This window comes from Dendrobates tinctorius, unplaced genomic scaffold (genome assembly GCF_039654945.1).
Source record: "Dendrobates tinctorius isolate UK_male_01 unplaced genomic scaffold, ASM3965494v1 ptg000156l, whole genome shotgun sequence".
Lineage (NCBI taxonomy): Eukaryota > Metazoa > Chordata > Amphibia > Anura > Dendrobatidae > Dendrobates > Dendrobates tinctorius.
Window position 1 is genome coordinate 24726356 of NW_027361823.1, and position 25556 is coordinate 24751911.

The 25556-nt window shown below is 43.7% G+C and overlaps 1 protein-coding gene across 2 annotated transcripts in view; it reads left to right on the forward strand.

Annotated features, from left to right (window-relative positions):
• CDK1 (cyclin dependent kinase 1) overlaps positions 1-17886 on the forward strand; it is a 40388-nt gene extending 22502 nt beyond the window's left edge. For both annotated transcript variants that reach the window (XM_073548286.1, XM_073548287.1), the window contains exons 4-8: positions 2065-2188; positions 2298-2468; positions 5375-5538; positions 8056-8197; positions 15757-17886. In XM_073548286.1, coding sequence (XP_073404387.1) covers positions 2065-2188; positions 2298-2468; positions 5375-5538; positions 8056-8197; positions 15757-15870 — 715 coding nt within the window. In that variant the 3' untranslated portion in view covers positions 15871-17886. The remainder of the gene's footprint in view (positions 1-2064; positions 2189-2297; positions 2469-5374; positions 5539-8055; positions 8198-15756) is intronic.
• Positions 17887-25556: the final 7670 nt, after the last annotated feature.

The following is a 25556-nucleotide window of genomic DNA, read 5'->3' on the forward strand; positions in this document are numbered from 1 at the left end:
TAAACCAAATCTGTAGGGCCGCAGCCTGGTCCAGGTTGGACACATTCTGTAAACATTACATATTTTTAGATATATTATCTAACCAACAGACTGCTTTCGGGAGAATGATTCTCCAGGCAGTCATCCCACCCTAAGGGGATACTTTGGTATTCTCCCTGGAGCTGTCAGGAGGGACGTCCTGGAAAATAGGTATTAGACCTACGGTAATTGTTTCCAGGAGTCCATCCTGACAGCACGGATGGTTCCCTTCCTGAAATAATTGTCATATGTCGTAATGATTCTGTAAATAAAGTGTTCAGTTGCATCATCCACTGTGTGGTACTTGGAAAAACACTGAGGGAATGGGGGTGGAGATTGTTTTTAACCTCTTGTGTGCTCTTCTTGTCCCTGCAAGGCGGCAAGGGATGGACTCCTGGAAACATTATTACCGGTATGTCTAATGCCTATTTTTTTAAATTTACCAGTAGCTGCTGCATTTTCCACCCTAGGCTTACACGTGAGTCAATAAGTTTTCCCAGTTTTTTTTGTAGCAAAATAAGGGGGGTCGGCTTATACACGAGTATATACGGTAGAATATCATCAAAACGTTAATTATTTCAGTTATTCAATACAAAAAGTGAAACTCGTATTAGGCTGGTTTCACATTTGCGTTCAGGAGGGCTGCGGATTGGTGCCTACTTCCTCCTTTCTTATTCCATGAAGCTCCGCCTACTTCTGTATGCATCCTGCGTTTCCCTGCATACCTATCTTTAACATTGGGTACGCAGGGACATGCGTTGTATGTGGATGCGTTCGCATGCAGAGATTTGACGTGTGCGGCGACCTCATGGAAGCACAAAATTTTACTGCATTTGGAAATAGTATTGGAGAAAAAACGGCGTTCTGCAAAACCGGAAGTGACGGCACGCCGCAAAAACAAACTTCTGTTTTTTTTTTTGCGGCCCCGTTGATTTAAATGGGCGCCGTGTCCGTACGCAGTGATAAAAATCGAGCATGCTCGATGTTTTTTCACGGCCATACGGCGCACCATTGAGTTTTTGCGGGCCAATTTTGTGGCCCCATAGAAAGCTATTGGGGTGCAAAATCGGTCCGCAAAAATACAGTAAGTGTAAAACCACCCTTAAGATACTCACTACAAACAGTGATCTATATCAAGTGTTTGTCTGTTAATGTTGATGATTATGGCTTACAGTCAATGAAAACCCAAGTCATTATCTCAGTAAATTAGAATACTTTATAACATGAGCTTGAAAAATGATTTTGAAATACAAAATGTTGGCCTACTGAAATGAGTTCAGTAAATGCACTCAATACTTGGTCGGGGCTCCTGTTGCATCAATTACTGCATCAATGCGGCGTGGCATGGAGGCGATCAGCCTGTGGCACTGCTGAGGTGTTATGGAAGCCCAGGTTGCTTTGATAGCAGCCTTCAGCTCTTCTGCATTGTTGGGTCTGGTGTCTCTCATCTTCCTCTTGATAATACCCCATAGATTCTCTATGTGGTTAAGGTCAGGCGAGTTTGCTGGCCAATCAGTCAGTGACACTGTTTGTAAACCAGGTATTGGTACTTTTGGCAGTGAGGACAGGTGCCAAGTCCTGCTGGAGAATGAAATTTCCATCTCCACGAAGCTTGTTGGCACATGAAGTGCTCTAAAATTTCCTGGTAGATTTCTGCGCTGACTAAGGCCGGGTTCGCACAGAAATGCAACATGTTGTGTTTGGCGGACACCTCAAAACGGTGCTTGTGGACGCAACTGCAGCCCTACGCAGAGCATCCAAACGCAAGTGTCAACTTAGCCTAAGGGGATAATGTAGCAATGGTTTCAAAATTCATCATGAAATTCTAAACATTGATTAGGGCCTAAAGCAAAAAAGGTATTGAATGCATTGACTGTGCTGGTAAATGATTGCACCTAAGTGCAGGGGAAGGAGTACAGACTGAATTCAAGTCAGATCTCGGCCTGTCAGTATAATTCCACCAGAGCGTAATGGACAGAAACAAAGTATTAATTCTAGAAGTGTCTATACTTGGCAGTAATTGATTTTAATATATTTCCCCCACAGCCTTCTGGATGTTTTGATGCAAGATTCAAGGCTATATCTTATTTTTGAGTTTCTTTCTATGGATTTGAAGAAGTATTTGGATTCCATCCCTAGTGGTCAATATTTAGAGGCAATGCTTGTAAAGGTGAGAAATATCCAATCCAGATTATGCCTCTTTCATTGTTACACTGTAGACCAGTGCTCTGCTTTGCCCTACGTTTGTTCATTTTGTATATTTTTCTTGTGTTTGACAGAGCTACTTGTATCAGATCCTACAAGGAATTGTGTTTTGTCATGCCAGAAGAGTATTACACAGAGATCTGAAGCCCCAGAACTTGTTAATAGACAGTAAAGGAGTAATAAAGTTGGCTGACTTTGGGTTGGCTCGAGCATTTGGCATCCCTGTCCGTGTTTATACACATGAGGTAAGAAAAAATAAATGTGTAGTGATATGGCATTTAAAAATGTAACATTTTTTTTGTCCCTACTTAAAATGGGTGATACTGCAAAGTCCTTGCTAAAACAAGCAATCGTGCAATTTAGCTTTTTTTTTTTAAATTCTTTGCAGCTCTGAAGAATGGACATCTTGTGGTAGTTTAACTCAAAACTAAGAATAAAGATTAATGAGATTCTTGTGCTTCATGGTGGCCTGTGGTGGGCTTTATGTGGTTATCTGCTTACATATTCATCTGTATGGCTTATGACAAGTCACGGATTCCCCCTGACTTTCCCCACCTATTTTACATACTGATTATTATATGTATTGAAAAAAGAGGACCTTCAACGTGCAGTGGCGCCTGTGCTGCAGCACGATTGCATGTATGTGCATTAAATTGTTTTATTTCTGAAAGAAAAAAAATGTTAAATCGGTGTGGGTGATCCGATAGATGCTACTGCCCAGGTGCTGCCGGTGCCATCTTGGTGGACACAAGGTTTTTTCTTTTCTCCCTCTATCTTTATGGCTTCATTGCAGTAGCATCTATCAGACTGCTGATAGATGCTACTGTGCAGGTGCCATTTTAAGACTTTTTTTTTTTTTTTTTTTTTTTCTTTCAGAAAAAAACAATTTCATGCACATTATACATGCTATCACGCTGCATGCCTGCTGAATGTGATTTTTACGTTTTTCTTGTGTTTTTTTTTTTTTTTTTTTGTTTTTCAATACATATAATGATCAGTATGTAAAATAGGGGTCAGGTCAGTGAGGGACCAGTGACCTGTCAGAAGCCATACAGATGAATGCCTAAGCAGAGCACCACATGAAGACCACCCAAACAGGCTGCGATGGAGCACGAGGATATCAATAAATCAAAAATTAGAAGAAAAAAAAACAGCCACAAAACTGATTTCATCAACTAAGGTATCATTTGTAATCAGGTTAACTGTGCCAACCTGACACTGTCTGTAGTTTACTCTGCACAATCCTGCTGACAGGTTCCCTTTAAATTGTAGATTAATTCTAGATCTGCAGGTCAATAGTGTGTTGGGGACACTACGGGTTCTCTTTAAAGGGAAGGTGCCGCAATTTGTCTTTTTGTATTAAAAATCATTATTTATATAAATTTTAATACAAAATAAAAAATTATTTTTTTTAAAATTATTTTTACAGCCACTGGGCCATTTTGCTTTGCAGGAGCGTAAGACACACTAAAGGCCCCTTTACATTTAGCGATGCACCAGCGATACGACCCGATCAGGATCGCTGGTGCATCGCTAAATGATCGCTAGTGAGCTTTCACACAGATCTCACAGCGATGCAGCAGCGACGCAGCGCACGATATTCACCTTTCACACACAGCGATCCTGACGTCCTCCCGCCCGCCTCCACGCGTCGCTCGTCTCGCCCAGCAGGAAGCTGACGACGAGAAATGGAGCCGCCCGATCTCGTGCGATGAGTGACAGACAGCGGGGGAGCCGGTCGGAGGTTAGTATCACACATAGCGATATCGCTATAACGTCACAAATCGGTGACGTTATAGCGATATCACTATGTGTAAAACCCCCTTTACACTCTGCAAATATAGCTGTCCCTGGGTATAGGAGACAACAGTCGCCTGCCTACTCAATAACTTGTGTTGAGCAGCTCCCAGCTGTGATCTGGGCACGCCCCCCCCCCCCCAGGCTGTTCACATCACAGCAGAGGGAGGAGATCGACGCAATCTTACTGGAGCCCACAGTGCATCTGTGAACTCCACTTCCCCCTATAACTTCTGAGCTCAATGTGAGCCGCGCTGTTATAGGAGACTGGAGAGACCAGGACTGGGGGGAGGGGGGGGAGAGGAGCAGCATGCAGACGGAGCGGTGAGGCACGCCTCTTGTGTTACAATGTATCAGCAGCTCTCTGCACAGCCGGGGTCTCACATTACAGGTGGTGAGATCTTCTGCTCTGAGAGCTGCACAGACTGTCTGCTGAGCTGTGTATCTAATCCTCTACTGTGTGATACTGACTGCTGAGCCATGTACACACACTCTAATAGTGCTGATCGCTGAGAACCCAGCGAGGAATATCTACTCCACAAGTAGTAATGTCACTGCCATCCCCCTGTGCCTCGTCTCTCTCCCCATGTGTGTTTTCCACCCTCTGTGCCTGGTCTCTCTCCCCATGTGTGTGTTCTTCCCCCTTTGCCTGTTCTCTCTCCCCATGTGTGCTCTCCCCGTGTGCTCATCCCCCTGTGCCTGGTCTCTCTCCCCATGTGTGTTTTCCACCCTCTGTGCCTGGTCTCTCTCCCCATGTGTGTGTTCTTCCCCCTTTGCCTGTTCTCTCTCCCCATGTGTGCTCTCCCCGTGTGCTCATCCCCCTGTGCCTGGTCTCTCTCCCCATGTGTGCTCCTCCTTTCCCTGTATGTCTGTGTGATACAATGAGCAGCACCAACTAACAGAATCCTTGCTGCCTGCCATCCTCGGTAACTATCTACTTGTCAGTAACTTTGCAGTCACTTCATGTGGTGCTCTGATTAGGTATTCATGTGTATGGCTTATGACCTCTCTACATAGCTTGGGGGTAAAAACCTTTCTGCAAGCAGGTGGCAAGGTGGTGCCTGCACTGCAGCATGATCACATATCTATTAATTATATGCACAATAGATATGGTTTCCTTGAGGCAATTTGTATGTCATTCCCACCAAAGCTTACAAAGAGCAGGCCTCCCTCAATCTGTTTTATGCAAACGTCATACAATGCTGGAAATGCAACACACACTGATCCATGATGCAATACTTGGTTCTGCAGCTGGGTAGTCATGGGTTCTGTATTGGAAATGGGCCATTGACGATAGAGCACTGAAAGACCTGTTAATGTCCAATTAAATACCAGTTATTCCTCTTCACTGCAGGTTGTGACCTTGTGGTACAGGGCGCCGGAAGTCCTCCTGGGCTCTGTGAGATATTCCACCCCAGTTGATGTATGGAGTATAGGCACGATATTTGCAGAGATTGCATCAAAGAAGCCGCTGTTCCATGGCGATTCAGAAATAGATCAACTATTCAGAATATTCAGGTACGTAAATGTAAGTTGTATGGGGATGGTAACGGTGATAATGGCATCTTAATCGCTGGCCATATTGGTAGAATACTCTAAGCAGCACAACATGGCACACACGTCCTGCATAGAGACCCACTCGCTTAAGTGGTGTTCCGCAGAGCGTCTCACCCATCCGTGCTGAAGCTTCACTATTGCTTGCTGTGGCTCTCAGGCTGTCCAGCTTATACAAGGAGGAGTCCTACCTTATGGGTAGGCCACATATGTGGTAGGGAACAGGAAGGTTGAAGTGAAGCTGCAGTGCAGACAGGCGAGCAGCAGAGTGAAAACACCAAAAGCGTGCACATCCGGCCTGCACTGGACTGTGGAGGAGGCAACATGTAGATTGTAAGCTTGCGAGAAAGGCCCTCACTACTCCTGTAATTGCTAAAACTGTCTTAGTTTGTACTGATTTTTATTTGGCTGTCTGGTATATAGAAATAAAATTAACAGACAGAGGAAATGCTAAGGAATGGCCACGGTACGCAGTAGTAGCCAACATAATAGCTAGGGGCCAGCCTCGTAGATTTTGCACCCTGCGCTCACGTTTGCTGTGCAGCTGGGGCAATTTGGCCACCGCCTCCCTCTGTAGTGCACACATGACTTGAATCACCTTGACTTCATGTGGATCTAGATCTAGGACCTCATCACCCCCCCCCCCACCACCACCACACACACACAGCATCGTTACACCTCTCCAGTCAGTCTGTAACTCTGCTGCCCTACTAATTCACTCCTGTCCTCACTACTCCTCTGCTTCTCCCCTCTGCAAATTCCGTCATTCTCTCCAATATCCACAAAGCATCTACTTCAAGCTAGTAGCAAAGCTGTCCATAATCTGTTTCCTCCATATGTCTCTGAAATTTCCCACCATGTAATCTGTGTGTTCCTAATAACCACCACATGATGTTCCACCCTGCCCTCCTTGCTGTTGTACACACAGCAGAAAGCTGCAGCGGTTGGCACCTGTGTTTTTGTCATCCGCATCATGAGAAATGTGCTGCGGTGGTCTGTTTGCACTAACAAGTGGTTGGGCATCATTGCACTTAATCTTTCAATTGTTGGCCAGGTCCAGGTGGCTGTCCCATGGAACCACAGCCAGCAGAGTTGTCAAAGATCAGAAGTGACTGCTGCATGACTTGGGGCTCAGACTGCTTGCCAGATTTGCAAGAAGTGAGATGGAAGACTGATGCCCATGGGCCTCAAGTGCCAAATCACTTTCAGCAGACAAAAGGGCTTGAAACTACTCTCAGCTAACCAATCTAAAACCACATCTACTTGTTCTGGACTTGCCATTCATCGAATGGTACTTGGGCCTATGAAGTTACACAGCATGTCCTGTCACCAGCTGGCAGCAGAAGGTGGTTTCATATGGGTGCATAGCAGGCACACACTGACCATGCCCTCTCTTTGTGCAGCAGCTGCAGCAGCAAAACGGCCGCATCTTCTGTTTGATGCTTTCAATTTTTTGGGTTGAAAACATGCATATTACACATCCTGTATACAGAGAGAGAGTGGCAATCAGATTTACACTGCCTGTTCAATTAAAATAGTGTTGGCAACCTGCTCCTCAATCTCCTGCTCCACTTGGACCCCTGCTTTCTGGTTCAAGGTTATAATTTCTTTTTATTCTAGGTTTGCATGTCCTATCCACATTTGTTTGAATGGCACATGTCCTGCTCTTACCCCTATTTAGCGTAGTCCTAACGATGACCATTTTACAACCATTTTTTATGCTCCCAAGTTTGGGTTCCCCATGTCTTCTATTGGTTTGGTTTCGGGGTAAAGTTCAGTTCTGAACCAAACTTTTAACTAGCTTTGCCAAAGCAAAACATCCACGGGTCCGCAAATCCCTAGTCCTAATCTCTTTGCAGTTCCTGCAAATTGACTTAGGAACTGTGCATGACCCGAATACAGCAGGAGCTCGGCTGAGCAATTCTGCACCTTTTCTGCTCTGATCTGTTGTAGAAGCGTCACTGCTGACATGTTGACCGCCGGCTCCCTGCAGCGGTCAATCTACATATTGTCAGTGACGCACTGGCAATATGTGCTTGGCTCTATAGGGAAAATATAAAGAAGTTCTGATTAAATTCCTTTTAAGGTCTATAAAAGCAAAATTAAAATTGTTTGCTTAGTTAAGGTTCCCTTCACATTGCTTTCTTGCACACGTTCAGTGCTTCTGTCAAGGCATGTCTCAACCCAGCACAAATTGGGATTCAGCACATGCACTGATGGTCAACGTGTGATCTGACTCATTATTTTCAGGTGTAGTCTCCTGAAAATGATGCACGGCGAAGCGCACGTTCACAGTCTTTACCATTTAGTCTATGGCCTCATCGGCGCATACGCCGTAAACCATCTAGCAGGGGGTGCTTGCACACGAGCCCTGATGGGACCACTGAACGTGGTAAAAAACGCAATGTGAAGGGATCCTTAGGCATTGATGATGGTGTAACAATCTAACTTTCCATATTTTTATTTTTTAAACGTATACAGAGCTCTGGGAACACCGAATAATGAAGTATGGCCAGAAGTGGAATCATTGCAAGACTACAAGAATACATTTCCAAAATGGAAAGGTGGCAACCTTGGTTCTAATGTGAAGAACATTGATAAAGATGGCCTTGACTTGCTATCGGTATGTACTAAAAGTGGAGCTCTCTAGTTCATATATTTTAGTGGTGTGACATTTTTTTTTTTTCTGTCTGTTTCTCAACTTCTTAAATAGTTAAAATTATAAACTGCTTATTAAACATTTTTATTTTAAATATCCTCCTTGTTCTCAAGAGCATTTGCTACTTGCAGGCTTTTGTTAGCAATATAGCATGGGAAGTCCCTTACTGGCTCCCTTTTGCAGGGGAAGGGCTCTTCGGAAAAAGTCAAGACGAGATGATGAATGACTGGGATGTTGTCCTTTTTCCAAGAGATTTGTCAAGATAATCTAACTGACAACTTGGTCAGGGAGGGTTATCTCTAGGTTACATGATCAAATTTGTTCCCCTTTCTAAATATTTTGCATGGAGTCCTGTCACTACAGAAGAGAAGAATTTCTTCTGCCGTACTTAATGCTCATCTTCACATTCCCATTGCTAAGTCCTACCAACAATAGGAACTGTTCTCTTAATTTCCAGTTTATTGCACTTATTTTTAGATTGGTGAAGACTCTTAACGTGGTCATCTATGGCAGAGGGGTATCAATTATCCTGTATCTGGATGATCTTCTGGTGAAAGTCATGTCCAGAGAGGAATATTTGTCCAGTCTCCAAATTTTCTTGAACTCCTTGGAGCCCTTTATTTGGTTCATTAATCAACATAAATTATGTCTGATGCCATTCCATCTCTTGCAATTTTTGGACACACCTGGGTGGTTTGGGTCTTCCTGTCATTAAACAAGTTCTCCCTTATTTGAACTGAAGTGCTTTGTTGGAGACCTTGTGTTGCATCTGAGGTGTTTTTGCATGATGGTCTGTCTTCAACTCAGTGCCCTTCACTCAATATTTGCAACATTTTATTCTCTTTGAACCAAGTCAGTGGAGTCCTTATAAAGCTGCATCAGTTTTTCTGTTCTAGTCTTCGTAGCCCTTTGGTGGTTGACAGCCCTTCTCTGGTTTCAGGCAGATCTTTCCTTTCTCCTTCAATGGCAGCTAGTAATGTCCAATGCTAGTCTTTTGGGCTGGAGGGCGGTGTTCAATCATCACTCCATTCAAGTTCTCTGTAGGAATCCTGCCTGCAGTCTGTCCTGGAACTGAAAGTCATTTTATGGCTCTCTACAACCGGTCCTCCCTTCTGAGACCTTCTTATTTGAGTGCTTTGAGGCCTATGTGAACCATCATGGGACACCTGTAGCCCCTTAGCCAGGAGTAAAAATCGTCAAGGTCCTTCACTGGTCGGAGTGTCATGTTCCACTACAAGATGCAACAGGCTCCCAGGATAAATTTGGGACAGCACAGTTACAAAATGCACATGTGTGACAGGTGCCCATGAATGGTAGCTATGAGTAGTCTTCTCATCAGTATTTTACACTAAGGCCACAATCACGTTTTCAGTATTTGGTCAGTATTTGAAAGCCAAAAGCAAGAGTGTGAAAAAAAAATCAGAAGTGGTATTGTGTTTCCATTGTAATTTTCCTCTGATTGTTCCACTTCTGGCTTTGGCTTACAAATACTGAATGTGAGAATATGGCTTAATGCTGCCTCCGCCATTATCATGGGGGGGCCTGCTGCATCCTGCACGGCATTAGTATTGTGTGTTGGTAATTACAGCTGCCTATATTTCTTTGATATTTTCTTAGCTTCACTTTCCTGCACTCTCTACTGTTCACATTCAGTGGAAAACTGGGCTGCAAACTTTCTCAGCCAAGCAATTCTACATCTAGGACAGTAGGATCACTTCAGAGGTCTTCAGCCAGCTCTGATTTTGCTCATGCACTCCTGACACGACTTTCTCTGTACTTTGTCTTAATCACAAAATCCCAACTTATAATACCTGATCCTGAGACCTTAAAATCTTTGCAGTAAACTCTGACCACTCTTTGGTCAGAGTTGGCTTTACCTCTTTCCATTCTCCAGATTTGACATTTTCCCTGCATTGTTCAAGCTGGTCAAGGTAGAAGGAAAGTCTGATAGCTTTCAACTAGCCTTTCTGTGTATCTACAATCCTTGGCCCCCTCCTCTGTCACTACCTGATTTTCACTGTCCTGTGTATACCAGACCAATGCCCAAACCCCATAACCTCACTCTCCAACATCACTGAAGGGGAGCTTAATCGCCTCTTCTCCAAATCGCACCTCACAACCTGTGCACTTGACCCCATCCCATCCCACCTCCTCCCCACCGCACTTATCCCATCCCTAACCCAACTCTTCAACCTATCACTAACGTCCGGTACCTTCCCTTCTGCTTTCAAGCATGCCACAATCACGCCTATCCTTAAAAAGCCAACCCTCGACCCAACCGCTATGTCCAGCTATCGCCCAATATCATTGCTTCCATTTGCTTCCAAACTCCTGGAACAGCATGTCCACGCTGAACTTTCCTCCCACCTATCATCTAACTTGCTCTTTGACAATCTACAATCTGGTTTCCGCCCCCATCACTCCACTGAGACAGCCCTGACCAAAATTACTAACGACCTACTTACAGCCAAATCAAATGGACAATATTCTATACTCCTGCTTCTAGACCTGTCCTCTGCATTTGACACAGTTGACCACTGCCTCCTACAACAGGTCCTCTCCTCCTTCGGCATCAAAGGCCTTGCCTTATCCTGGATCTCCTCATACCTTTCCAACCGCACATTCAGCGTCTCCCACACCACCTCCTCATCCCACCCTCTCTCTGTTGGAGTCCCCCAAGGCTCTGTTTTAGGACCCTTACTCTTCTCAATCTATACACTTGGTCTGGGGCAACTCATAAAGTCCCACGGATTCCACTACCACCTTTATGCTGATGACACTCAGATCTACCTCTCTGGCCCAGACGTCACCTCTCTGCTGTCCAGAATCCCAGAGTGTTTATCAGCCATATCCTCCTTCTCTCGCTTCCTCAAACTCAATGTAGACAAATCTGAACTCATCTTTCCACCATCTCACAGATCTTTTTTTACCTGACCTAGCTATAACAATTAATGACATCACACTTTCCCCAGTACCAGAAGTCCGCTGCCTCGGAGAAACCTTTGACTCTGCCCTGTCCTTCAAACCGCACATCCAAGCTCTTTTACCTCCTGTCGCCTCCAGCTCAAAAATATTTTCAGAATCTGTCCTTTCCTCAACCCTCAATCTACTAAAAAGCTTGTGCATGCCCTCATCTCCCGCCTTGACTACTGCAACATCCTTTTCTGTGGTCTCCCTGCTAACACCCTCGCACCTCTCCAGTCCATCCTTAACTCTGCCGCCCGACTAATTCATCTCTCTCCTCGCTACTCCTCCGCTTCTCCCCTCTGCAAATCTCTTCACTGGCTCCCATTCCCTCAGCGTATCCAGTTCAAATTACTAATACTGACCTACAAGGCCATCTATAACCTGTCTCCCCCATATGTCTCTGAACTAATCCCCCAATACCTTCCCTCACGTAATCTCCGGTCCTCCCAAGACCTCCTTCTCTCCTCCACACTTATTCGCTCATCACCCAACCGCCTCCAAGACTTCTCCCGAATAGCCCCTATTCTCTGGAATTCTTTGCCCCAACAATTCCGACTATCAACCACATTTGGATCCTTCAGAAGGAACCTGAAAACCCACATCTTCAAGAAAGCCTACAGCCTGCAATGACCCCGCTACCTCCTTCTCTCTCACCACTACCGGTGATATCACCTCAACCAACACCGGAACTGCTGCAACCCACCAACCTACTGTCTCCTTCCCCACCATCCTGTAGCATGTAAGCCCGAAAGGGCAGGGTCCTCTCTCCACTCTGTATCAGTCTGTCATTGTTAGTTTGTTTACTGTAAGTGATATCTGTAATTTGTATGTAACCCCTTCTCATGTACAGCACCATGGAATCAATGGTGCTATATAAATAAATAATAACCACAATTTAACAGTGACACCATTAAATACAGCTAAGGTAAAGTCAATGTTGTGAGATCCAAGGGCTTCTCTGAAACCCAAGAGCCTTTGGCATGGTCTGGCTAACTGGGTCAATCTGCCTAGGTTTAGTACCAAACCTGGAAAGTCTTGTTATTTGGAGTGCAAGCAGAGATATTTCCTCCCCAAAGATTTCCCTATGCCTAGGTTTTTCTTTGTCTGCTCTGGATGCAGGCGTCTGGTGGATCCTTTGGATCTTGTCTGTTCTGTCTGCAGAGTGTGCTTGAAGTTACTTCTATGGAAAGTAGCATTGCTGGTGGCAGCAACCTCCATTTTTAGGGGATGTTAGGCTAGTTTCACACTAGCGGTTTTTGCCAGTAGCGCATGCCGCCGCTAAGCCCCGCCTCCTGCCCGCCCCCTCCGGTCATCCGCCTAGTATCGCACACGGCTGCATGCGATCTGCACACCCTATCTTTAGCATATCGGCTGCAAGCGTCTGCACTTTTTGGGGTTACCGCTCATCCCACAAGAGCGGTCTGGGTCTTCAGTGTGATCATTCCTTGATTTCTTATGAAGGCTGCCTTCTGGGCCACTGTTCACACCTTCGTTAAATTCTACAGGTTGCATTCTATGGCTCTTGCCGATAACTGCTTAGTCTGTGACAGCAGTTATAGCAGACGTTTCAGGTAACTGACCTTTCCTAAGCATCCATCTGCTCAAATTTGGGTGCTGATGGGTTGCCTTGACTACCCATCCCCTCTCCATGATGGCATTCCTGTGAAGGCCTTCCGGTGGATGGCGTTCATAGGAGAACTATACCCAGTAATACTGCGGTGCTGCTGCAGGTTCAAATCTTCTTAGGAGACTAACAAGTACAATAGAAAGCAGAGAGAAAGTTTTAAAATATCAAAAAATATACAAGTTCTAACACACTTCTCCATTACAAATTAATGCTCGTAAAAGTCCGACCGATCTCTAAAACTATGAAATTAACCCGATCGGTAAATGGCTTAATCAAGAAAAATCTGAATACCAGAGGTGTTTTTTGCAATAGTGCAAATCCATGCAATAAGAGGCATTAAAAACATTTTACCTGCCCCAAAACAACAATAAAATTGCAATGTAAGGCTACGTTCACACGTAGCGGAACTCTCGCGGAAGTTACCGCGAGAATTCCGGAATTCCATTCTGCGGGAAAATTGCATTTTAAATTCCCGCGATTTTGCCGTGGAAAAACTAGCGATTTGCAAGCGTAATTAGCTTGCAGAATGCTAGCGTTTTCCAAGCGATCTGGAGCATCGCTTGGAGAACTGATTGACAGGTTGGTCACACTCGTCAAACATGGTGTTTGAAAAGTGTGACCAAGTTTTTACTATTGATGCTGCCAATGCGGCATCAGTAGTAAAAGATAAAATGTAAAAAATAATTAAAAAAAAAAAAATTATTCTCGCCTTCCGGCATCCCGCGCAGCCTTCCCGCCTCTCTACAAGCTCCCAGTAATCCTTTGCGCGAATGACCGTGAGATGTCGTGCTCCCGCGAGATCGTGACGTCATCGCGGTCATTCTCGCAAAGGATTACTGGGACCGGAAGATGCCGGGAGCGTGGAGAGAGGTGGGAAGGCCGCTCGGGACGCCGGAAGGTGAGAATAACAATATTTTTTATTTTAATTCTATTTTTACGGGGATATGGTACCCCACAGCATTAGCACAGCATTGCGGAATCATATAGGATTGCATGGGATGCTTATTTTTCGTGGCAAAATCGCGCGTTTAAAACCGCCGCGAAAAAACCGCGACGTGTGAACTCAGCCTCAGGGTGCAAAAAAAACCCAAACTGCTCACATGGCTCCTGCACCTACTTCTTGTTTAAAAAAAAAAAAAAAAATAGCATCACCAAACAAAAATGTACAAAGAAAAAATAAATCTGTCCCCAAACACCACCTCCATAATTGTTATAGTAAAAATATACAAGTTTTGTTATCACTGTTATAATACTGGGGAATCATTTTCAGGTCCTTCTTACTATGCAATGAACGCTGAAAATTTAAATACCCCCTCACCTTCCCAAAAAAATTGCAGAATTGCACTTCTGTTTGGCTATTTCGCTGCGGTTTTACCTTTTGGAATGCACCATTAATTTTTTCAAGTGATCTGCTGGAAAGCGGGAAAGAAAAAATGCAACTCTGCCTACAAAAAATAAAACCCTTGCGGTTGTGGATGGATGAATAAAAAAGTAATGGCTCTTGGAAGACTGGGAAAAACAAAACCACAGAAATGTAACTCTCTATGTCGGGAAGAGGATAGTACCAAGAGTTTGTCTCATGAAGACCCTGATTGCCATTGGGGGCTAATGGGTGACAGGAAGAGCCTGTTTCCTATTTTCCAATCTCTAAGTCTGGTTTCACATTTGCGTTTTTTTGCGCTGGAAAAAAACGCATATGTGTGCATGCGTTTTTTCCCCTATATTTAACATGGGTGCGCATACCTGCGCGCTTGTAAGCGCATGTATGCGATTTTCATGCGCTGCGTTTTTTTGGGGTGTGCGTTTGTATTTTCCAGACGCAGCATGTTGCATTTTTTGGCCCTGCAAAAAAGCGCATGCGCACATATGCGCACGTTTTGCGCTAAAAATGGCCATTATAGCCTATGGATGCGCATACATGCGCACTGGCATGCTCATGTATGCGTTTTTTTGCACATGCGTTTTTTTTTTGTTAACCATGGAATTTAGGGGTTTGGGTTAGAGTTAGGGTTAGTTAAGGGGGTTTAGGGTTAGGGTCAGGGTTGGGGTTAGGGTTAGGGTTAAGGTTAGTTAGGGTTAAGTATGGTTTGGTTAAGGGTTAGGGTCAGGGTTAGGGTTAAGTATGGTTTGGTTAAGGGTTAGGGTCAGGGTTAGGGTTAAGTATGGTTTGGTTAAGGGTCAGGGTTAGGGTCAGGGTTAGGGTTAGTTAGGGTTTAGGGTTTGGGTTAGGGTTAAGTATGGTTTGGTTAAGGGTTAGGGTCAGGGTTAGGGTCAGGGTTAGGGTCAGGGTTAGGGTCAGGGTTAGGGTCAGCGTTAGTTAGGGTTTAGGGTTTGGGTTAAGTATGGTTTGGTTAAGGGTTAGGGTCAGGGTTAGGGTTAAGTATGGTTTGGTTAAGGGTTAGGGTCAGGGTTAGGGTTGGTTAGGGTTTGGGTTAGGGTTAAGTATGGTTTGGTTAAGGGTTAGGGTCAGGGTTAGGGTTAGTAAAGTCATGGTTTGGGTTAGTGTGAGGGGCCACCTAATGTTGGAAAAAAACGCAAACGCGGTAAAAACGCATACAAACGCATAAAAACGCTGCGTTTTTTTCATGCATGCTCATAAAAATGCTTGAAAAAAACGCAGCAGTTGTATGCTTTTGTATGCGTTTTTTCAATGCGTTTTTTTGCGGGAAAAACGCGCTGCAAAAAAAAAGCAAGTGTGAAACTAGCCTTACCACTTGGCTGCTGTGATTGTGATTCTGTGGCTAATGAATGGGGTAAACTGTTTCAATTAATGATTGCATTGATTGCGGCGGTCAGTAACAGGCTGTATAACACAGCTGGCAGTAACCCTTTTGACTGACATGGAGCACATCTTTACATACTCATACCTATTTTCCTGTGGTGAAAAGATTTCCAAAGTAACTTGAATATTTTATTTCCTGATTAACAGAAAATGCTGATCTATGACCCTGCAAAGAGAATTTCTGCCAGGAAGGCCCTGCTTCATCCATACTTCGATGACTTGGACAAGTCAAATCTTCCAGCCAATCAAATTAAAACTTAAATCCTGACACCCATGCTGGGTCCTAACTACTTAATCCTATGAATGGTCACCTTTTTTTTTTTTTTTTTTTTTTTTTTTTTTTTTTTTTTACTACTTGTGTATATCTGTGTGTTTTTTCTCTTATGTATGTTTTCTCCTGCAGACTTTGCAGGTAATGTATTTACATGTAAATATTGCCATGTGCTGTGTACAAATACAGTAGAGGAAATCACAGCAAAGACTTAAATAAAGATCTATATTCACAAACCATCAAAGATTTAATCAAGACGTGCTGCTTAAATCATGCCACTGGTGGTGAATTGTTCTCGAAGTATGGAAACCAAAGGCAAGTTGTCCTATGTGGTGACCATTAAGTAATTGATGTGAGGGGGATGTATTGCCTATGTTAAACTCAATCCAGAAAGCAACACTTGGGGTAGTAAAAAAAAAAAAAAAAAAAAAAAATTTTTTCTTAAATAACTGTGGTGCTTTTTTTTTTTTTCTCTGCAGTTTATTGGGCATGAGAAGCTTGCAAAGTTTAACTTGTTATAATTTTAAATTATTATTTTTTTTAGTTTAGACTATTGCCATGCCAAAACCAGACAAACTAAAAATTGGATCATGCGCACTGCTCTTTGGTGTCCTTTTCTGGTCCCTTTCATTTGTTCTATTTGTACTTATAAATCTCCTTTTGTATGCTGTAAATCTTTATATAAATGTTTTTGGCATTACATTTTTACTACTGTGTTTTTCAATGCTTGTTGAAAGATCTTTTTAACTTGACAGGTGATGGAATGTCGCTATGTACAGTGCTCAGCATAAATGTGTACCACCCCTACAGATTTGTCAGAAAACATTTGGTTTCCTTCAGAATCAACATTTTCTATATAATACATTACAACAAAATACTCCCAAGTGTAATTGTAAAAGGTAATTTCCCTAATTTATTCAAGACCCTGTTGCAAATGGGAGTACACCTCAATGAAAGGCTTATGAGCACAGCTAAAATTTGGAATACAAAATTCTAATTAACAAGAATTCAACCAAAGGTAACCAATTATTCATTAGGCAGATATCCAACACAGTTAAGTAGCAACGTGTATGGTTAACAAAGAAAACCGCTTCCCATTTCATGATGTTAACAATAGCACCACATGGAAGAGAAATGTCACAAGGCCAGACAGAGAAAAGTACTACTTTTATACAAGAAAGGTGAAGGCAACAAAAAGATCAACAAAGCTTTACTTATTTGTTAAATTGTATTCTGACTAAACTGCAGCGGTCTCCCAGGTGGCCAGGCTGGACACAGCCATTAATACCTAAACAGGAGCATCTTCTGATGAGAAGGGTTGAAGAAGAAAAAAAAAAAAAAATCAACGTTCAGACTAGCTAAAGTAGTAGAAAGCCAAACTGGGGTGTTTTCCCCCTGACACACAAGATAGTGTCCTAATGTGGGGCTGAATGAATGGTGTTGGGGAGCCATGTTTCTTTGATATCATCAATCTACAGATGTTCTGCTCTGTATGGAAAGAGAAGATGCTGCCGTCACTATGCCTTTGGTAGACATTGATCCAAAACACATCTAAGGTCAATGTGTTTCTGAAGGAGAACAGGGTGAAAGTGATTCAGTGACCAAATATGTCTTGTGGTCTGAACTCAATCGAACACCTATGGGGAATTCTTAAGAGAGAATTTGAGCTTCGCTCTCCATCCAGCCTTTAAAAGAGCTTGTTCTTGAAGAATGGAAAAAGATGGATGATGCAATATGTTGCCAACTTGTTCATGCCATGCCTAGAAGACTTGGTGCTGTACTCAAAAAAAAAAAAAATAAAAAAAAAAATATTCATATGAAATGATAGATGTGGGGTTTACGCACTTTTAAATCAATGAATTTGTGTAAAACTGAAGATATTGTAATGAGTTATATTATGTACCTTACTTTGATGTTTAGAGTTAAAAACTTTTATGAAATGCAGTCTTGCCAGAATTTGGAAAATTTTGTTCTGTGAGCTAGTGATTAAAACCTTATTTTTCCAAGGGGGTGTGCTTATTTATGTTGGGCACTGTATATGTTCTTTTACCATGATATGATGATTCACAGAGGTGCATTTCCCTTACTGCACATTAATCAGCATGATTCACCATCCAAACTGTTTGTGGCCATGCTGCTCTTTGCATGAGTAAATTATTAGAATCATTCTGTCAATCTGTATCTCCCTGAAATAAAAATTGCTATCTTTAATGTATATGCAAATGAAATGACCAAAAAAAAAAAAAATTGTCGAGGATTAAATACATTACAAGAATCACTTTAAACAGTTACATTTTATTGTTTGAATTCATTAAGAATATATGCAAAATAATTAAAGCAAACCCCAATAGATAAACTAAGGCTACTTTCACACATCCGGCTTTTAGGATCCGGCGGTGTGCGGCGAAAATGTCCCAAACCAGATCTGGCGATATGTGGTGCCGGATCCGGCTCTTTCCCCATTGGGAGACATTGTTGCCGGATAACGCCGCATTATGCGGCGCGTCCGATTTTTCCCGTATTCAGCGAAAAATGACGATGTGGCGTGTTGAAAACGTTCCATCGAACGTTTTTTCCCTATGCCGTACGGCTTTTTTCCTCGGCCCAGACATTTAACCCTGCAAGGGGCGGCACCTATATTCATTTTCTCTCTCTCTCTTGGCCCAGACAGCAAGGGGCGGCACCTATATTCATTCTCTCTCTCGGCCCAGACATTTAACCCTGCAAAGGGCGGCACCTATATTTCTCCCTCTCTCTCACGTTTTGTCCCGGTCGGCCTGGTCCTTTAAATGTGTCCTCTGCTGCATCCAGCATAGAAACAGATCCGGTGTCACCGTTTGGTCCAGGATCCAGTATTGCGGCTTTTCGCTGCACCGCCGGATAACAAACACCGGATGTGTGAAAGTAGCCTACACCTATAAAGAAAAAAAAAAAAAAAAAAAAAAAACAAAGTGATGCATGTGCATACATATAACTGTGTGTGTGTGGGGTAGGTGAGCTATGATGGAAGTTTAACATCAGGGATCTGATGAAGCAGCAGTGACACATGTATCTGGTCTTGTGGTATGTGAGCTGATCACTGTGATATAGTACTACATATTTTTTTTTTTTTTCCCCCTTTCGTTATATGTAAATTTTACTTCTAACAATTACATACAGTTGGGATATTTGTACATTTATCTATATCAGCTAAATAATTCTGTTAAATGTTTCATATACATGCACTTCCTAATTCTATAGGATCATACTTTTTTGATCACCTGATATTGTACACATGGACTTGTGAGGGTACGTGCACACGCTGCGGATTGCAGTGCGGATTTGGCCGCGCAGATTTTGTAAAATCCGCAGGTAAATCTGCAGGTCAAAAGACCTGCGGTTTTACCTGCGGATTGCTCTGCAGTTTTGCCCTGCGGTTTTTCATCTCCTAAATGGAGGAGATGGCAAACCGCAGCGGAATCCGCAGAAAGAATTGACATGTCCATTCTTTCTGCGATTTCAAAACCGCGTGGAAAAATCTGCACCGTCTGCACTGCGGTTTTCAATTCCCATAGGGAATAATGGTACTGTACACTGTAGCAAAAACTGCTGCGGAATCGCAGCAGAATCCGCAGCGTGTGCACACACCCTGAAACTTCCATGATTAGCTCACCTACTGCATACATATAACTATGTATCATACAGGGTTTTTTTTTTTGTTTTTTTTTTTAAGATGTCTGTCTTTTGTTTGCTTTATTTAAATATATAATGAATTCATACAATAAAATTTCACTTTTAAAATTATTCTTGTGATATTTCATCCCAAGCACAATCTTTTCTTTCTCTTAATTATTTTTGTGCCACATGGGAAGTGCTATATACAGTCATGGCCAAAAGTTTTGAGAATGACACAAATATTATATTTTCACATGATCTGCTGCCCTCTGGTTTTTGTGTGTGTTTGTCAGATGTTTTTGTCGGGGTCGTAAACGACAATGAATCCTCATTCACCAGTCATTCCAAATCATTGTGCGAGCGCAAAACATCTGGTACCGATTAAGAATGACTCAGACACGCAGCTGATTCAGTCTTAGCTAATGTCCTGCATCCACACCTGTCAGGAGCAGTACAACAACTGGCTTTTATTTACAAATACACAATACTATATTGAGTGTTAGGGGAAGGCGTGCATTAGGCGGGGTTTATGCAGTATACATCTAGTGTCCAGTCTCTCTCTGATTCGTCAAAACGTCTCCCGATGGTTACTTCTCCTTCACATTCCTGAGTTATCTTTTTTAGGAGAAATGAAACTTAACTTAACTCTTTAGACACTGAATTTAAGTGAAAGTGAACACTGGCAGCCATCTTTAATACAGTTACATTTGCATTAGCAAGCAATTAGGAAAAACTTATTGTTTCACAGTATAAAAATATAAAAGTTATATAAGAAAATATATTTTCACCTTGACAATCCCCCCTAAACACTAAGTTTTTCCCTTAATGAAAGATCCTTCGAGACTGTCCATGTGATGGGAAAAGGGGAGGTGGATTTCTTCATCCAGACACCTCAGAAGCTCTCCCCTAGCGAGAGGCCTCCAGGCAGCTGAACCCTTCACTAACCTCACATGGAGTTCTCCCGCTGTCCCTAAACTAAGTCTCTTAACATCATCTGAGAATGGGGGGTTTTGTCTACTCTCTTGAGGGGAATATACTTAGGGATCTCCCCTAGATCAGTACCATCGTACTCTGGTGGGTCTACTTCTTGATTGAGGAAGGTGCCAGTCGGAGTTGCTTTGGCAATAACCTTTTTATACAAGGGAATAACACAACAAAGAGTTATTGATCCAATTACAAGGAGGGCAATCAGTACTATACAAGCTTGTTGAAGGAATCCCTTGAGTCCACCCAACCAGCCGGAAAAGAAAGATGTCTACTCCAGCATTAGTTTTCAATTCTGCTGCTAACCCAGTTATCTTTTTAAGGGCTATCATGGTTTTTCCATTCACTCCAGAGTTCTGAGGGATATAGGTACAACACTCCTCTCCCACCATCCCACAAACTCCTCCTTTCTCAGCTAATATCATATCAAGGGCTAGTCGATTTTGGAGTGTCATTCTAGTGTTAGGGCCCAATTCTTCAACTATACCTTGGAAGGCATCTTGGCTGAAATTGACAAACCTTTGTTCACTGTAATATATGTAATTGATCCATTCAACATTTTTATTAATCTGCACCTGTGGGATTATAGAAGCAAAGCCAGCATAGATCTGGTTCTGGGCTTTAAATTGGTCAGGCACCCCCCTTGGCACTCCAATAGCATCAATATATACTAGTGGATCTTCTTCATAACTCATATGGAGCTGATCGAGGCTTCTCCTTTTCCTGGTAGGTTCATCAGGTATCTTTGGATCCCAGGGTAGAATCTTGAACTGCATAGCTAGTTTAACAAGGGTGCATTGGCCTGTCCAGGCATTTGGCAACCTAGGACGGAGCTTACCATCTCCACATAACCAATAAATGTCATACATATATTGTGTATGTTTGATTAACAAGTCAGTATCTAGAGAACTATTCTCTTTGCAGAAACCTGTCTCGAAGATCCCTACTGGTGTACCTGTGGTGTCGTGGGAATTATAGCAGGTGTAATTGTCAGCTAATACAGTTACTTCTCCTGGGACCTTTAGTTTGGGTTCCTTATGAATTAGTGGGACGTAATCTGGGCAATCAGTGGGCTTCAAACCTTTCAACAAATTCATGACACAGGCAGTGGTGTCATCAGGGAAAAGCAATGCATGTGTGTATAGGTGTGTATTCGCAGCAGCACAAGCAATACATCCTACAGAGATATTCTGGACTTTTACATTGTACCTCACCCATTCTAACCACAAATTTTTCCTTGGGGCTGTTTGTGTTTCTATGGAGAAAACCTCTTGCCAACTGAGACCTGGAATGGGGATCACTTCATTAACTACATTTTGCAAACGCTCACCTGGGCCTATTTTAGGTGTACTGGTAATGGAGGCCTTGGTTGGTCTGAAGCTAATATCCTGAAGCCGTATATGGCCTAAATACGCATAAGGTCCAGCACTAAATACATAATTATAATGCCTTCCTAGTACGAACGTCTGCAGATCAGCAGATTGAGGGCTTTCAAGATTTAGGAGAAGGGGGTGACAGCTTCTACCCCATTTACAGCCCCTAAATGGTTGCAGAAGGGCTGTTAGATGCATTCTCTCACGAAGACTCCTACCCGTCCCATCCTTGGGGAACATGGCTTCGCTAGGTTTATATCCCCAATCATTCCCCGTACTCCAGGCAGCATCTGTCCAATAATGACAATTATTGTTGTCTTGTCTGGTAACACACATATAGAACTGGATGATCCCCTCTACCACCCGTTCAGTCTCAAGGCACTTGACTACATCACAGAAATCAAATCGCCAGATATTCACTGGGGCTGTCAGGTTTACCCAGAGAATAAAGGGACCAGAATTCTTATTTACAATAGGGGCCGAAGAGGTAGGGGCGAGGATGGCCCCCAGTCCCAAGGTCAAAAACAACAGCAACATTTCCCTTCAGTCACTACTGTGACTAAACACTGGTTCGGTCTCTTTTACAGTGTGAAGCGTGAATCCAGGTGCTCTTTCCTTCAAGTTTTACTGCAGTGGGGGTGACCAGGATCACCGTGTAGGGTCCTTCAAATCTCGGCTGGAGACAATCTCTGCGCACAAACTTTTTCACATACACCAGGTCTCCTGGCACAAAGTCATGGACCACGTCACCTGTGGATTCTGGAAGAGAAGCAGAAACTGTAGAGTGGGTGTTAGACAGTTCCTTAGACAATGCAATCACAAATTGTACAACTTTATCATTTGTCTCAGACAACTCTTGTGGCCTAATGTCTCCTATTTTAGGTGGAGCACCAAAAAGAATCTCAAAGGGAGTCAGGCCGTGTTTTCCCTGTGGGGTGTGTCTGATATGGTATAGGACCACGGGGAGCAAATCTGGCCATGGGAGTGGGTAGTCCTGGCTCATTTTAAGCAACTGGGTCTTAATTGTGGAGTTCATTCTCTCAACTTTGGCTGAACTGGAGGGGTGATAGGGGGTGTGCAGACCCAAATCTGTCCCTAACATGTGCCACAATTCCTCGTAGACATTGGCAGTGAAGGCTGGGCCTTGATCTGATTCAACAACTTCGGGAATTCCAAATCTGCACGAAATTTCAGTGATGAGCTTCTTAGCTGTAGTTTTGGCAGTCATGTTGGTCACTGAGTAGGCTTCGGGCCATCCTGAGAACATATCCACAGCCACTAGGATGTACTCATACTTTCCTGACTTGGGCATCTGAATATGATCAACCTGGATTCTCTGCCAAGGGTAGTCTGGTTTGGCAAGATGCTGAAGTGGAACCTTGGCGGTGGCTGTTGGGTTACAGATGGCACAGACTGGGCAGGCTCTTGAGTAGGCTGTGACAGTGGTAGAGATTCCTGGGGCCCAGTAGAGCTTCTTGATACAGGCCAGAGCTTGGTTCTTTCCTCGATGAGTTGATCCATGAGCCCATGCTGCAACGGCTGGATACATTCTTTTGGGTAGACAGGGTTTCCCATCCACCTTATAGAGTCTAGGAAATTGGTATTGTCCGGCAGAACTACGATTCCCATGAATGGCTCCTGCAGCTTCCCACTGCTTCTTTTCTTCTTTAGAGGTCAACTTTTGTTCTTCCCACAATCTCTCTTCAGGTGGTCGGGCTGGCTTCCAGACAGATCCGGTGGCAGGGTATTCCATTTCCATGTCTTCTATCAACTCCCTCTTCTTTCTTCGGGCTTCGGACTTCTCAAAGTCTCGCTCTTCTTCGGCTTGGGTAGCTTCTTTGGTTGCCTGTTCTCTTGTTTGTGCTCTGGTAAGCACAGGCATCACAGGTGTATCAGTGCCTTCCCAACAGGGTTTTTCTGGTGCTGTTTCTTCTTCCCACTTTGCTGAGACATTCTTTATGGCAGCAGCTTTGGCAGCTTGATCTGCTAAATGGTTTCCTCTAGTCTCCTTCGAATTGACTTTCCCGTGAGCTTTGACCTTGATCACCGCAATTTGTACAGGTAGCTCCAATGCCTTCATCAGGGCTTTAATCCTTAGTGCATGTTTAACAGGGGTTCCTGTAGCCGTAATGAACCCTCGGGACTTCCACAGGAATCCAAAATCGTGACAGATTCCATAGCCGTATCTTGAGTCAGTGTAGACATTGGCCGTCTTCCCTTCTGCTAGATAACATGCTTGTTGTAGGGCCACAAGTTCGGCTTCTTGAGCCGAAAGGTGAGGTGGCAAGGCTTCAGCCAGAAGGACTTCTGTTTCAGTGGTGACCGCATATCCAGTGTGGAACTTGCCATAAGAGTCTGCAAATCGAGATCCATCAGTCCATAGTTGCAAATCAGGGTTGAGAAGTTCTTGAGTTACCACATTTTGTGGTGCAGAGGCTTCTTGTTCCAGTGCTTTTATACAGTCATGCGGGTCATCAGGTGACCTCCCGTCTGGTAAGTCCTTATACCCGTCAGGGAACTCCCCCCTAGAATGTGGAAGCAAAGTGGCTGGGTTGATGGTAGTACATTTCTGGAAGGTGATGTTGGAGGGCAGAAGTAGAGAGCACTGAAGTCTGAGATGTCTTTGGCTCGTTAGATGCTTAGGAGATGTTTGTTGGAGGACAGCAGAGAGATCATGTCCAGCTTGAATGACCAAGTCATGACCAAGTGCTATGTCAGCAGACTTATCCAGAAGAACATGGGCTGCATGCACAGCCTTGAGACAGGAAGGAGCAGTTCTGGCAACAGGGTCTAGCCTGGCTGAGTAGTAGGCCAGAGGACGGAAACGATCAGCATGTTTCTGTGCCAGCACACCAGAGGCATGTCCTTCAGATTCTGAAACAAAGAGATGAAACGGCTGAGTGTAGTCAGGGAGACCCAGAGCAGGGGCGCTGACAACAGCTTCCTTGAGAGCCAGGAAACAGTCCTTTTGCTGAGCATAGATATACGGATTTTCAGCATGATCCCAGTCCGGTCCTCCAGTCTTGAGGCAATCATACAAAGGTTGCATGAGTCTTGAAGCATCCGGAATCCACTGTCTGCAGTAGGTAATGAGTCCTAAGAAAGACTGCATAGCAGAGTATGTCTTTGGATAAGGGATATCCTCGATTGCATGTTTTCTATCCTCGGTGAGGTGTCTCGAGCCTTGAGAGATGCAGTGTCCGAGGAAGACGACTTTCTCTTTGCACCACTGGACCTTGGCCTTTGAGACTTTGCAGTTGGCAGAATGAAGAAAAAGGAGCAAGGACTCAGAAGCAGCAAACAGATTCTCTTCAGTTCCACAGAGGAGTAGGTCATCAACATACCGGAGAAGCGTGACATGAAGATTCTGTAACACCCACGGATCCAGGGTCATCTTCATAGCATGAGTGAACTGGTTAGGGGAGTTCTGGGCACCCTGTGGTGTCCTGGTCCAGGTCAGCTGAGATCCTTGAAACGTGAAGGCAAATAAAAACTGAGTCTTCATGAAGCGGGACACTGAAGAAAGCATTAGCCAGGTCAATAACGGTGAAGAGTGTTGCTGAAGTAGGCACTTGAGAAAGCAAGGTGTTTGGGTTGGGTACCACAGGAGTTTCCAAGATGGTGGCTGAATTGACTGCTCTGAGGTCCTGTACAAGTCTGTACTT